This window comes from Carassius auratus, chromosome 6, assembly GCF_003368295.1.
Source record: "Carassius auratus strain Wakin chromosome 6, ASM336829v1, whole genome shotgun sequence".
Lineage (NCBI taxonomy): Eukaryota > Metazoa > Chordata > Actinopteri > Cypriniformes > Cyprinidae > Carassius > Carassius auratus.
In genome coordinates, this window is record NC_039248.1 from 25,961,249 (window position 1) to 25,977,078 (window position 15,830).

General features: G+C 35.0%; 1 protein-coding gene across 2 annotated transcripts; it reads right to left on the minus strand.

Moving 5' to 3' along the window:
- Positions 1-240: 240 nt before the first annotated feature.
- On the minus strand, positions 241-13,735 carry spdef (SAM pointed domain containing ets transcription factor). Of its 2 annotated transcripts, none has more exons than XM_026266053.1 (6): positions 13,392-13,735; positions 5,551-6,001; positions 3,585-3,782; positions 2,788-2,835; positions 1,837-1,971; positions 241-1,325 (listed from the first exon to the last, which is right to left on the minus strand). In XM_026266053.1, exons 2-6 carry the CDS (start codon positions 5,993-5,995, stop codon positions 1,147-1,149), a joined length of 1,005 nt encoding a protein of 334 aa, XP_026121838.1. In that variant the 5' UTR covers positions 5,996-6,001; positions 13,392-13,735; the 3' UTR covers positions 241-1,146. The 2 variants fall into 2 exon arrangements, with proteins under 2 accessions (XP_026121838.1, XP_026121839.1); XM_026266054.1 differs by lacking the exon at positions 13,392-13,735 and adding an exon at positions 6,095-6,500.
- Between the last annotated feature and the right edge of the window lie 2,095 nt (positions 13,736-15,830).

Genomic DNA, 15,830 nt, shown 5'->3' on the forward strand with positions numbered 1-15,830 from the left:
AATCTCAAACGTAACAAACTCAAAATAAGTAATATTAGAAGAAAATAATGAAATTATATATGTAATATATAATATTTATTTATATCTAAAAGAAAAAAAAATGGAAATAAAATGTCTGGATGCATCATGGTATTAAGTATTTGGAAGGAATATTAATTGTCATGGAAGACAAAAAATATTGCAAAATAAACATGTCTTAAATTAAATCTTTTGTGAGACACAACAGGATGCAAAAAAGAATATTTAATAAAGAAATGCATTAGGAACAACAACTGAATGTACATGAAAAATGACCTCTCAGCTTTAATATAATTGTATAATTACAGATAATATTTTGTAATGACGGCATTAGTGGAAGCAACTGTTATCCAGTGACTCTTCTAGATTAGACTTCACAATAGAGATTTACAAAAATACAAGAGCCACAATAGAAACCAAACCTCTCTCAGGCTAAAAAAATGACTTTCTCTGCTAAACTCAGACTTCAGGACTTAAACCTGTCAATTAACCGTTACAACACACAGGACAAATGCAGTGTATGAAAATCCACAGGCTGCTATAAGCCCTCGTTTGCATCAGTGTGCAATGTGACGTGAGCAGGGAGGTGCGTGCAAAGGTGGCCGATTACTGAAGAAAGTGGAGAAAGTTCACATGGGCGGACTTGAAAGGTTTGCAGTGCAATTAATCACAAACCAGAAAAAAAAGGGGATGTTTGCTGGGTGGCAGCCAGAGATTAATGCAAACTCCAGTCTTTCCACTGCAAATCATGGGCAGGGAAACCAAGGTTTGCTCAGAGATTCACACGCTGCGTGTTAGCTGACAGGCAGACCATGCGAGTAACCTGTAACATACTTCAAAGAATATCTACTAAATCTCTCTTAGAGGGCTTCTGTTAAACATCATCATTTATTTGACAGGCTTTTCTTAAAGTAACAGAAAGTAGCAGTGCAAAGCTGATACTACATTTTAACAGACACAGGAGTTTTTAAAAGAGTGCAAGTACACATCGGACGTTTCCAAGCACGATTGTGTCTTGGAACTTGCTTGCACCTTTCTTGGTTTCACTGTCATGCAAAACCCAGAAGTAGTCTCAGGAGATGTGCAGGAGGGCTTGTCGGTTCTCAGAGGTCAAGTTCACCATCGCTCTTAGACCGGATGGACGAACTGATAGACGAGTCTTTGTGAGACATCTGGCTTGCGGATGATGCCCTTTTTATAGTACTGCCGAATAGAGCGGCTGAGTTTGTCATAGTTCATAGCCGGACGGTTCTTCCTCAAACCCCAGAGACGCGCCACGTGAGCCGAATCTTCGATTTTGAAGATCCCTGTGAAGACACACATCCCAAACACGTCCGTTATGGCATTAGGTAAGATGCTTTGCTTACACACCAAATAGCAGAGTGGTACTGCAATGTTTTTGGACATGTGTACACTCAGGTCCAGCAATGCCATTGAAGAACAATTTCTGGTTCCTCAAAGAATCTTAAATGATCAGTTATAAAAAAAAACAGTTTTTCTTAATGTGAAGAACATTTTAATACACGAAAGAAACGTTTTCCATTGTCACTCTTAAAAATAACGATTCCAAAATAGGTTTTCGCAGCAATTCCATAGAAGCACTTCTGTCATAGACTGAATAACATTTTAAGAATCCAAAAAAAACACTATAAAGAACCTTTTGTGGAATGGAAAGGTTTTTCATGGAGCCATTATTTTTTAAGAATGCATCTTGGAAATACCTCAGCAAACTTTATGTAAATGTTCATGGAAAGTGTGGCCTAATTTTAACTGACCGTGGGCATCCATTATTGTGCAGGAGAGCTGTCATGTCCTCACCTTTCTCTTTATTCAGCCAGCGGATGCAGCGTCCGTAACTGTGAGGTTTGAGCAGAAGCTCTCTGAGGAACTGCCACAGATGTATCGGCTGACCAGAACAAGACGAATCCGCTTCAGACCACAGCTCTTCACCTTCTGTGAGACAACACACACACACACGCACACGTATGACATTATAGTTACATTTCAGGTAATAAGACATAATAAAAAACTACATGTAGTCAGAATAGATCATAGCCAGAGCTACCCTTTTTTTTTATAGAAAAATGCATTTATATCTAGATTACAAGCATGTGACAGAGCTCAAAAAACAATAAGAGTGTGTGCTGAAAAAGCATGTTCTGTCAATCATTTCACCTCCCTTCATTGATTATAATGAGAGTGTTCTGTTTTGTTTTGTTTTGTGACACAGTTTGCAGGACAGAAGGAGGGAAAGTGCAATTTAAAGAAAATATAAATCAACATGTATCATGGACCAGTGTTAGTATTATATATAATATCATAGTATTTATTAATATTTTGAACTAGCTTTATTTTTTGAGTTTTAGTAATGTACTAATGTAATTTAGTAATTAAATCATCATCGTCATCATGTTTTTAATATATATTTTCAATACTTTAAGTAACAAAAACAGTTAGTAATAGTTTTAGTTGGAGTTAACAATAATAACACTATGGTATATGTATATTGTAAGCATCCGTATCATGACATTGCCATAATATTTGTACAAGTTTACAAATGTCAATGAAAATACTTTATGGAAAATGTCCCAGGATAACCTCTGTTGTTTATTGGCATTAATTGATCGGATCTGAACAGGTTAATCATTAGCTGACAATGACAGTCCTCTGCTTTCACTAGCACTATGCTCTGTCTGTGGTCTGTTTGTAAGGGAATGCCATGGTATTTTTCTGTATATTGGTATCATCTGTGGTGTTTCTGTGACGTACCTCTCATCCTGGTCTCTCCACCTGAACATCTTTCCTTCATCCAAGCAGCTGAATGCACAAAAAGAGAGAGAACTGCAGCATGAATACACATGCATGCAAACATTCTGCTTACAGGACTGAGTTAAGACTGCATTATATAATACCGTTTCTCAAAATGGAATTAAATTGGAATAGAATTAAATAACAGAGCTGGTGACAGTTGTTTTTAATAATGAAATAATCAAGAAATCATATTTTTCATTTTGAATTACCTGTAATTATATCATTAAGAAATGCATTGCACATACAGTATACGATAATAAATAGTTGTTATTATTATCATAAAAAATAGCAAAAAATATTTATTAATATTTTGACTGCTTTTGTACATTCACATAATGTTATTCAAATTTTTTGTTTACTTTTTAGTGATTTTGTTATGTGTTGTTTTGAATTTGATTACTTTTTAAGTATTTCTATTCAGCTTTAACTTACAAAAAAAATAGAACATTTCTCATTTTCATTTAATGTTTTTAAGTTGAAAGTTTTTAGCCTATTTTTTTAAATTACTGAAAACAATATTGAATAGTTTTAGGTTTGTTAACAATAACAACACGGTCACCGTGCTTTATTTTTTTATCGTATTTTAATACGTTTCCTGCCATTCGAAATCTGATTCAACTTCCTGTTTGGCTAATTCAATTCAAATTCACACTGATTAAATGAAAGGGACTGAATTCTTATATTCTGGATTATGCACAGCCCTAAATTCAAACAGTCATTTGCATGTGCTTTTCATCAGACTATTTGTATTTGACCTGATTTCCAGATATCCAGATGTGCATGTAAAGTTTCGCTGCACTGGGGCGAACGCTGTCGGAAGTCTTCCTCGCTCATGGAGCATAAATCTTTGCCATCCAGGTCCTGGAAGGCCTTCCCCACCTGCGGGAGCCTGTAGAGATGCTCCGTCCACAACAGCCACTTCTGAACGTTCCCACAATTCCACTCCATCGGGTCTGAAAGATCAGATCAGATAAGTGTTCAGTCTGGAGAGCTCAGCCATCTCTGACAAAACACACTGTTGGCATTCAGAGCTGTTTGGACTGATTCCAAAAGTCTTAGTGACGGAGAGCGCCATTCAGAAGAGCAAACAGTGGGGATGGGTGTTTACGTAAGGTGGTGTGACTAAATAAAGACGCAGAATTTAGCATGATACCACAAATTGCATGAACGTGCTTGTAAAATAGGGACAAATCGATAAATCAGTTATGAGCTCAGACAATTATGAGCTATTTTAAGATGCACAGGTATTTGAAAACAATACGTATTTGAATGTTTGCAGCTCATCATCGTTATACGGGAGGGGTTCGAATGTCCTAAAGGAAAGCTCTCAGCACATTAGTGAAACTCCGGTGGATTAGGCAGATCCTGGTCTATGTGCTTTCAGCTGCCTTCAGGGCTGCGGGAGTCAAAGGCCTTTTCTAACAGTTTCATTATGACTGTTTGCTCGGCTCAATCATAACTCAGATCTGTCTGTCACTCACATTGAACAGGAGTGATGAATGGCGAGTTGTTCATTTGAATAAACGTCATGATAATATCAGCACGGTGTGTTTTACTGCGGAGGCTGTGAACGAGACGTGTCATGAGTGTGTTACTAAGTGTTTTTTATCTGTGAACACATTCGGAATGTATTTTACTGAAATATTTGACCTTAATATATGTGAATATGCATGATATACTGGCATATTGAATTATAATCTGTAATGTAATGTAAGCAAAATTTTAATTTATAGCAGTTTAATATTGTCTAAACACATTATTTGTATGTATCTGGCATCAATAAATGACTTTTATCATGTCTTTGTTATATATTATTAAAGCTGCTTATCTTATTTTGCAGTTTAAGATTGTAAAATCGTATCTTATCTTTTGCCTAAACATCTTTAATTTTGAGGAATATTTAACATAAATATTAAACAGTAAATACATGGAATGAAAGGGACAAATATTTTCTACTCGTTGTAGAATTTGGCAACAAAAAGACCAATATATAAACATTTTATTGTTTTATAAACATTTAACAATTTATTGTGATATTTTATTTTACTATATTAATATTTATTAAATATATAAATATTTATACATCTTATTATCTTTATTAATTAAAATAATATTCGATTAATGTTTTCTTTGAAATGTGTGTAATTTTAAATGTATCTAATAATTTAAAAGGTAATATTTAATCATTTGAATAGTTAATTAATTTAATTGAAAAAATATTGATATTTTCATATATGTATATATATATATATATATATATATATATATATATATATATATATATATATATAGATATAGATATAGATATAGATACATATAGATGTAGATATATAGATACATATATGAAATTTAAATAATTTTGTTATTATATTATATTTTATTTTTTTAACAATTGTTTAAAAGTTAATTCATTTAATTTAAATAATATTCATATTTTGATATAAGTGACCCTGGACCACAAAACCTCAAGTCTTAAGTCGCAAGTCCCAATAGCCAATAATATGGGTCAAAATTATCGATTTTTTCTTTTATGCCAAAAATCATATTAAGAAAGATCATGTTCCATGAAGATATTTTGTACATTTCCTACCATAAATATACCCAAACTTAATTTTTGATAAGTAATATGCTTTGCTAAGGACTTCATTTGGACAACTTTAAAGGTGATTTTCTCAATATTTAGATTTTTTGCTCCCTAATTGGAAAGATTAGAATGATTACCTGGTGTGATGTTGAGAAGTTTGCAAGCGGTCTCGATGTCCTTCAGAACTTCTCCCACTACCAGGCTCTGCACCTGTTCTAATGATCGCTCCTCCACCTGTTCCTCCAGAGTAGGAGACAGCGGCGAGGCTCCCAGCCCGGGGCTGTCGATCACCGGACACTGCTCCGGCTCCTGACACGGCTCCAGTCTGGGCCCGACGCCTGTGGATGTGGACGAATCCGACACCCTCACCAGCCAGGCAGCATCCTCGGTGAACAGCATGTCAAAGCAGGACAGATAAAGTCCCGGATGTCCTCGGTCCAAGCCGTCAAGACGGGGTTTGTGGTCGATCATCTCCAAGCCATCTTCTCGCTTGAGAAGGGCCAGCGAGCTCTCGGTGAAGCCTGTGGAGTGCGGCGGCTGAAGAACAGCGCTGTCTGACTGGATTCGGACAGGACTGGCCATTATCTCCTGCAGAAATCAAAGAGAAGAGTTGTCATTAAACCATACACCTCGATATTATACAATTGCATGTCTATGTAGTGTGTGAAAGAGACGCCGTACACCAGAACACTCAGCAAACCGCTGGTTCTTGAAGGTTTTGGTGCTTCATAGCCAAGCAACTCATCCAACCCAAAGAAAACTCTGAGCCTAAGTGATGCTGTTTCTGTTTTTAAGGCTTTCAGGATGAATGGGAGTGAACGCAGAAAGTCAGTGCAGCATGGGGGAAGCAAACTGGATTTGACTGAGTCACTTACTCATGGGTCACTTGTACAGAATGGTGACTGACACTGAAACAGAGCAACGGTTTGGAGGACTGCTTTCAAGGTGCCGTCCCCGGTCTCCTGTCTCCTGTGTCAGCATGAGTTTTTAATCAAATCGTAAAGAGGAAAAGATGCATCAGATGTAAGATGACAGCAGAGGCGGGGCGGGAGCTGATATCTATCTCCAGTGGCCAGAAGGTAAAGACACAAAAGGTGGGAAGATTGCTTGAAGGAAAGAGCAGCTCGGGTTACAAGTTCACTGGAAGATCATTATGCTTCGGAAGCACGAATAGCCACAAGGAAACATCTTTTTAAACTGCCGACTGAAAACAAGAGTTTCCTAAACAGTTTGTCTTGAAACAGTCATCTACAAAAGCGAAGTATGCCTTAAAGTGAAATGCAAGAGATATTGCAGGAAAAACAAGCAAAGAGAACAAAGATGACAAGCTGTTTTGGTCGCATCAACACATGTGGTGTCAAAAAACAGGGATGATATTTTTAACTAAAACTAAAACTGTTAAAAACTGTTTTCAGCTATTGAAATAAAGCTGTACAAATGTATATATTTTAGTTTCAATTAATATTAAAATAATATTTTAATATGTAAAAAAACATTTATTCATTTATTAAATAAAATGTATTTTTTGTTCATATAAAATAGCTCAAACTAAAATAGATTATAAATTAACTAATTAGAAATGTCAAAAGCAAACAATATCTTAAAAATATAGTTTTCAGTAACTCAAAAAAGTTAATAAAATAAATATAAACAGTAAATGAAAAACTAATTTAAATTAGAAATATTGTTGCAAATAAATGTTAAAAATCAATTTAAATAATCAATTTAAATGATCAAAACTTGAAAATAAAAATGAACGAGCTAAATCAAATGATTAATAAACTTTACTATATTTTTTGAGTGGTTCTTTCCCATGCAAAGGTTTCTACAATCATGCAAATGCGCTGAAGCTGAACCTTTCCTAAAAAAAATAAGCTGTTCTTTGAATGAAGGCTGTGTAATTTTAAAATATGTCTTGGGGCATCTAAGAAACTACTCTGAGGAATGCAAGAAAGCTGTAAAATATTCCCTGTGACAGACACAATGAGCATCATAAATCATGAAGGTCTTGTCAGGGCCTCTACATTACATGAAGAACATCACAGGCAGCCAATGAGAACAAAGCTTGCTTTGGTCAAGCGACTACAACTATAAGTGTTCAAATGTCACAGTTGCATTTGTAAAAGCAGAAACCGATGGTTCACAAGTATTTCTTTCTTTATTTTCTCCAGTCTTAAAGGGACAGTTCACTCAAAAATGACTTGATGAAGTCACACAGGTTTGGATCAGCATGAGTAAATGACCAGCTTGTCTTCTTAGACACACAGACGTTTTATTGCTAGCCATAAAAGTTTCACATATAGACCATGTGAGGGTATTTTTGGGGCGGCCTCCTCTCTTCATAAGTAAATGCGGGTGTAATAGTTTGATTTTAAGTTCACGGCACAGATGGAGAGTAAGACGTTCTTGTCGGTAATCTGTTGTCATTAGAGCGTATGTCTACAGGACATTCCCCATCTACCACATGTTCTCGGACATCCTCCGTTTGTTTGGACACACCACTGCCGTCATTCATAAAATGGTGAGATCGCTCCACACCCAGCGATAGCGGAGGAAAAGAGGTATAAAAGGAAAACAATCATTCAGCTTATAAAGGATGGATTATTATGGCTTAAACCTTTTATTGTGTCTCTCAGTTGACTTTTACCTCATTTTTAAAAAGCTTTCAAAATATGACCTTTTAAATTCAACTCTATAATACATTTATACTGTTTTAAGAACACAAATATTAATCTATGCATTTTATTTTTTTTTCCCTGTCTTGTCTAATTTATATTTTGGAAACTGCAGTTATTTCACAGTAGTTAATGCATTGACTAACATCTAACAATACATTTAGTACTCATCAAGCTTCTTTTTAAACAATACTTTATTTCAAGGGTTTTGCTAAACATAGAACAAACAGACAACAGTGTCTCAGACAACACACACACGTGGAAAAAGAAGAAGAAAGGAAATCAAGTAAATAATAACAATAATGTTTAAATAGAATAAGTATTAAGCTTTTTAAAGGCTTATTAATGAAAATATAACAAGTATTTTTCATTGTAGGTTCATACTAACTAATGTTAAGAATTGATTACAATTTCTACTATTTTAATTTAATTTAATAAAAAAAATTACAATAATAACAAATTAATTAAGCACATTTTTGATTTATTTTTTGTTTTATGAAAAGATCATTTTATTTATTTTTTATTCCAGGACGTATGACAACCATAAATTTAATTTGTCAAGACTTCAAGTAGTAAAACGTGTCAAAACTGCACTGCTGCTGCTGCATGCATCACGCTGGACGCGGCGATGGAATGGCAGAGGGTCGAGGTCAAACCATTTGTCTCTCGCTCTTTCACATCTCTGTATGCAAACACAAACGGAGGCCCCGGTCCGTATCTTTGAAGCTGGCCTGGAGTAAACCCTAAAGGAAATGAAGTTATCCTTCAAGGAATCCCCGTCCTCATCTCCAAACGCCTGCTGCTTTCACACACCCCTCCCTCTCCTCTCCAAAGAAAAAGCTGGAGCGTGCTTTTGGAGCCGGCTTAGTTTCATGTCTGTAACCTAGTGTCCACTGTTGCTTGCAACAGCTTGTGATAAGCCCATTAGACAGGCACATTTAGTCATATTGACGCTGGCCAGTGGAGAAAAAGCAGTGGTGAGGAGATGCAAACACGCTCCCCAGGCGCGGGATTAGGCCCATGACTGATCCTTAAATGAGTTTGGTTAAAGACTCTAAAATTCATTTTGGAAGGGTTAAGAGACGCTCCATTTGCCAGGTCAGCAGCATTCAGTGCTAAATAACCACTGTTTGTCAGTGTTTCACACCAGAAGACACAACACTGGTCCTTCCCAGCAGTCACACTATACACCTGCTGTATTCATGAGTGGTGCACTTCTCTAAAAAGCATACAGGAAAGGAAATAAATGATAATAATAAAAGGTATGGTTTTTTGTCATATTGCAGTGATTAAAAAAGAAATTAAAGTGATTTAAAAAAAATATATTTTTCTTTAATTATCATAGAAATCTATAAATAGCCTAAAATAGACTTCAGTTATTGTGATTCATTTATGCATGATGCACACAGAAGAGAAAATAAATTATAAAAAACTTAAGCAAGAAAGAATGATTTATGAATGATGTACTTGTTTTAAAATCATGCAGGACAGAAAATAAAATATTTTATATTTGCATTGTGACATAATTTTCTTATTAATTAAACAGAGTACCTAGTTAGGATTAATTTTTCTTCTAGTTCTTCTAATTTTCTTTTGTGTTGGTATCTCTCCCAGGATAGCAACCAGCATGGCTCAGTTCAATAGCAAAACATTACCTATTAATAACGAGTCTCACCGCTCGATGAGTCTATTAGGTTGTGTACAAGTGTGCACATGCTGTGCTCAAAGCAAACGTTTTTTACTGGAATAAATGCTCCGTTGACTGCAGGGTTTTAATAACAGCTGCGCAATACTCAGCTTGTTCACATCATAAGGACATAAAAGATTTGGCAATCATTACAAGCAATTAGTGCAGTGGCTCTCCCACTATATGACTGAGCTCCAGTGATGTGTCACACAACGACTGGCTGATTCTGAAAAACCATCAGCAGAACCAATAAAAACATTATCAAGGTCAAAATGCTGGCTACAAATGCTCGTATCCACATAAAGTGGCCCCCAAATTTAGAGTCTTATATAGCACACATAAAATTGACTAAACATCAAACTGAGCTTCCCTTATGAAAGGAAAATATATTTAGAAATAGATTTCTTAAAATATATTGTGATATATTGTAATATATTATTGTCCCTTTTTATTTTCTAATATTTTGTATATTTGAATACATTTAATAATATATTGATGATACATATATTATATAATATATTGCAAAATATACAAATGATTGCCGCTTTCAATATATTGCAATATATTGGAAAAAAATAAATATATATAAGAATATCTATGCCCAATATATTACATGATATTTTCCAGTATACTGCAATATATTTTTGTTTCATAAGGGTTAACCCTGGGTTATTTTTTTAAATTATTCATGGCTTTACTCCAAATAAAACCAAAAACCATGGTTATAACAGTAAAACCATATTGACCAAAATTTAACCATGGTTTTATTAAACTAACCATTGTTTAACCGTGATATTTGTAGTAAAACTGTGGTTATACAAATGGTAAGAAGTCTCCCAAAAAACAATGACCTTACTATATTTTTACTATACTAAAACCATTGTTAATTTAGAATTTTGATTACTTTAGTTAACCCTGGGTCATTTCAAGCCCTGCTCGTGATTCACGGTTCACACTGCTCTTTTGTTTTATTGACATGGGTATAGACCTACATAAGATGACTGTACATAATTAAAACCGGGTTAATGTTCTTATTTACATATTTGCGGTGTAAGTGTAATTGATTGGACAAACACAGCATGCTACATGTTTAGCTACATCTACCAATGGACGTAATCATATTACATAGCTACTGCCCTTTCAAGTTTTCCTCGAATATGGGATGTTCTGTTTAGCCGGGGTTAAAAGCAGATAACCCAGGGTTAAGTTAAGTTCAGTCAGTGACACTGACTTCGCAAATATGCAAATAAGAACGCTAACACTGAGTTTAGGAACTTACAGTGTACAAGTTTATTGATACCCAAGATTAAGTGTTAACCGCGGGTAAATCATAAACACTATGAAACTCAGGATTATGTTTACCTGGCATTAGAATGACCCAGGGTTAACTAGGCCCTATTTCAAGTGTGAAAAGCCCATGTCAAAACCATAAGACATCTGACATTTAAATGTGTTTTAAGTGTCTAAAGTGTTTCTGAGCCATAATATATTTTTATAATATATTTTATGTCACAGCCTATAGGCTATATGAATGTTCATATTTTTGTTTCATTTACAAACTCAGATTGGAATTATTGGGCCACAATAGTAAGGAAATTATGGTTTTAAAGATTAGAGATGCTGTGGCACATCTTTCACTGATTTATAATGAAAATGCAAATTTGTTGCATTGTTCTGTGACACTATAAGTCCACCATCTATCCTGTAAGACTGTAAAAACATTGAATTTTGTCATCGTTTCTTTACACACAACCCACACAGCTGTTTGAACAAAAACTGGCATGGCTTGGTAATATGCAAAGTCCCATATTAAGTCACTCAACTGCTGAGAGCCGCCTTTGATAAGTATCTCTGATTCATTCTGGAAGCTTTAAGATCAAGTGGAATCGTACGGGGGATTTCTTCATTACTCAACATCCAGAGCAGGTGTGATGTACCTGCGCCAAATTTTCTCAGACAATTGTCTGATTTAGGTTATCTACAATCTCGCTTGAAGCAAAAGACTAGAATCAAATGTCTCATTTTTAAAAGAATAGCTCACTTAAAAATAAAGAAAACTCTGTCATTTGCGTGTTGTCCCAAAACCGTAATTTTGTATTTGAGCAACTGTTTTCCACATAGCAAAGGCAAATTGTAATTTTACTGTCAAGCTTAAGAAATGACAAAGAATCAATAAAATACTGCAAAATCAAATGTAATATATATATAATTTTTTTGCAGCGTAAAAGTAGGCTAGTTTATGCAATGCATGTACTATATTTTAAGTTATATATGGACTCTTATGTGTGTGTTTTTTTAAACAAAAGATAATAAAAATTAGAAGTCATGCAAGTCTGGAACATTATATTTTTGATCCATTGCTTTAAGGAAAAGTTGACATTTGCTATAAGCTAACTCACTCAACAAAACTCAATAATCAGTTTAGTCCTAGTCACTCAATACAATGTTACATTACAGTGTAGTCACAATACCGTGCTTAGCCTCAGTGGAAATCAATAGAAACTTTACTTTTGCCTTTGGGAATTGAGCTCTTTTCTTCTTCTGAAGGATTTGGATGAGAGCCAGAGCACAAGTCACTTGCACTTTTCCCTTCAGGGGAAAAAAACAGTCATTTGTGGTTTGCTGGTGGTGTTCTGGAGGCCAGCCAGATGACATTCGAAAACCTAAGAGATTTACACCTTCTAATTTTTGAGACGAGTTCCCTTTATCTATCTAAATCGCATGTGAGCGACAGGTGAACTGTGTGTTTCTTGAGATTCTTGAGAACAGGTGCATTTAGAATCATCTGAATTCATATCAGCCTCTGTCAATGACATGAGCTGGTGATAAGGCCGATTGCTTGGTTCCCTGGAGAACTTAAATATGTATATTTATGAATGCATTTGTGTGTTTTGCCACACAAAAACTGCATTACTGGTCAAATGTTTGGACATGCCTACTCCTTTATTATGACCGATTTCTTCATTTGACAAGAATAGTAAAGTCATGTGCAATTAGACTTTTTCGCATGCAATTGTAATTGTTTTGCATAATGTTTTTATTATTTTGTATTCATTTATAGCCACAATTTAGGTGTAGCCAAAATGAATTCAAAGCACTCAAGCGTTTGCAAAAATATGTTGTTGTACTAACATTGCCATTAAGCTATAAAAATGTTAAAACACACAAAAAAAATTAAAATAAAATAATTTTCTTTATTATGTGAATGTTTAACGCAAAGTTAAAGGGGAACGTTTTATTTTATTATTTTGCAAACATTATAGGAACATTACTTTTGAATATTCTCTAAACCACCATAGACAAATATCCCAAATGTTTCAGAAAAACATTCCACAAACAATGCATAAATAATATTTTTTATTGCTTATGGTTTGAAGATGTTATAACGTTGAACAGATGTTGTATTAACATTACTAGAATGAATATTTGTTCATAATGTTGAGAGAACGTTCACTGTTAGCTGGGTATGCAGAAGGTTTTTAAGTCAGAAATTCAGTCAGATGTGTCTGAAACTGTTGACTGGTGATGCACACTACAAAATATTTGCTTTTCCTTATAAATACAGATAAAAATAGCAATAACAGGTTTGTTGCCCTTGGTAGCTGTGCAGACTTACCTGTCCAGGTGAAGACAGTGTTGGAGGTGCGATCAGGAAGGCCTCTGCTTGATTCCGTTGGTTTCTGCTTGTTTCTCAAATGTGGGTCTGATTCTAGGCCTCCTACAGACTCAACAGGGAACGCGACACGCTGGAATTGTGCAGTGCCACATTACTAACCTCAATGACTAATACTGCTAGTTACAAGAGCGTGTGTGTGTGAGTGAGTGAGTGCACCTGATGTGGGTGTGCTCAAGACTTCAAGTAAGAGTTAGTGAAGGAATGCCTGCTTCATTGACTCCCGTCGCACTTTTATACACAGGCCATATTAAGTTGTGTAAACATTGTCTCAGAGCCCCATTCCCAGCCTGAAGGCGTTTGACATGCCAGGCCGTTGTTGTGGACCACTAACCCCCACCCTCACAGGAGGAAAGACACAGTTACCAGAGGAACTGCCTGATTAAATGCCTGACATCCGCTTTTTAATCTTAAATGACAACAGTTCTGAGAAATATGATCGGGGTAAATATGGCAAGATGGCCTAAATGTTTAGTGAATTTTTTATTTATTTCGGTCTATAGTTTTTATTTATTTATTTGTTTTATTATTGGTGCATGTGCACAAAATCATAGAACCAAAAGAAAGAAAGAAATTTTATAGAATACCTCTCTGCAAAATATAGAAAACATTGTATGTGGAGTATATACACACTGGTTATAAATAAAAATGTCACACCAGAATAAATGAAAATATCACACCATAATCTTTTTCATAAAGAAAATTATGTACATTTTAACAATTTAATCAGTTAATTTATTTATGCCAAATATAATTCATTTTCATGATGCTTTTTCTAAATATGAAGAAGCAAACCTGTTAGAAAGATGCATATGTGTAAAAATACATGCCTTCTCTTAATGTTGTATTTATCTATGTGCAGATGTTATGGTACAGATATATAACCGTTCAAAATGTTTCTTTTGGATAAAAATTTTGATGCAAAACACAAAGTAAATTTCCAGATATTTCTGTGCTTTTGAGTGTGAGAGTTTGTGCGTCAGTGTGCTGATGGTAAATCTGCAAGCACGCAGCATGCCAAAATGTTTGCACAGTTAAACAGACACACCAATGCAAACCACACACACACACACACACTTAATATGGACTTTATTGATAATAGAAAAAGAGAGAGAGAGAGAGAGAGTGAGAGAGAGAGAGAGAGAGAGAGAGAGAGAGAGAGAGAGAATGACTGGATATCAGATCATCATTTTACATGCTGTTCCACAGACTTCTTCAGAACAACCTGATAATTTTAGGTGTCTTTTTACACAGCACAAAATTACTGTGATGAATGCAACAAGATAAAATAAACTTGCACTGTAAATTTATACTGTTTAAAGAATGTTTAGATACTTTTACTGTAAAAAAAAGGATTATTAGGATTATGATGTTTGCAGTGATCTAGTCCAAATCTATAGCAGGTTTGAATGTTATTTCCAAACTGTAAAGAGTGACAACTGCTCAGATAAGAACTGGGAAATTGTGGAATGTCTTGCTCCAAACAAAGGTTTACTTTGCGCTCCTCAGTATTTTTGTTTGTCTAGCACATTTCCCAGAGGGGGTTCATTTGCATGGCAGTTAGAAAGATTGCAGGTATATGTACTCTTTTCACAGTCTTACTTTGAAACAACTTTCTCATGCACCATATAACCATTTATGGACAGAAAGGTTACTTCCAACGCCAAAGGTGTCCGTTTATGATGAAGTTCAGTTGATCCATTTGTCAAAACGTGCACACCTAGAACTCCCTTGATGCTGTCAGTGGCTCATTGTGAAAGAGTCTTTGCACATGAAAGCCAGAGTTTGAGTTGGGTTCAATCCATAATCCATCAGACTTCTCCATGATGGAATTTGAAAGCATTAGGAATAGTGCCTTTTGGGCATAAGTTTATTTATGTGTAGATGTACCCTCATAAAAGGCTGTCAAGTAGGAAGTGGTGTTGAGTATAAATATCCTTTGAAATCCAAAATTAGCAAACCAAACATGTTATGAAAGGAACTAGTGACGTCATTCACTGTGCAAGATGATTATTTATTTTCTGGCTCCTGTGGTCATCGCAATTTTGTGTAAGTGAAGTAGCTAAAAGAAAATTAAGAAAGGTCTGCTCTGCAGAAAGTCATGAAGAGTAGGCTACCTGTTGTGCCTTTTATTTTTGGATTTTTCCCACTAACATTTATTTTTAACATTAATTTATTTTTTTTAGAATAAATTCTGTTGAAAATGTGACACAAAATGTGCCGATGACTATAAGATTAAAATCTGAGGATGACGTATATGTTCAAGAATGTTGAAAACGTTAGAAAACAGTTATGTACAATTGTTTTTTCCATTTAAATTAAAGTCTGTGTTTCACTAGAATTCACTTTATGGGCAGATTTCCAAAAGCAAATTATTCTGAT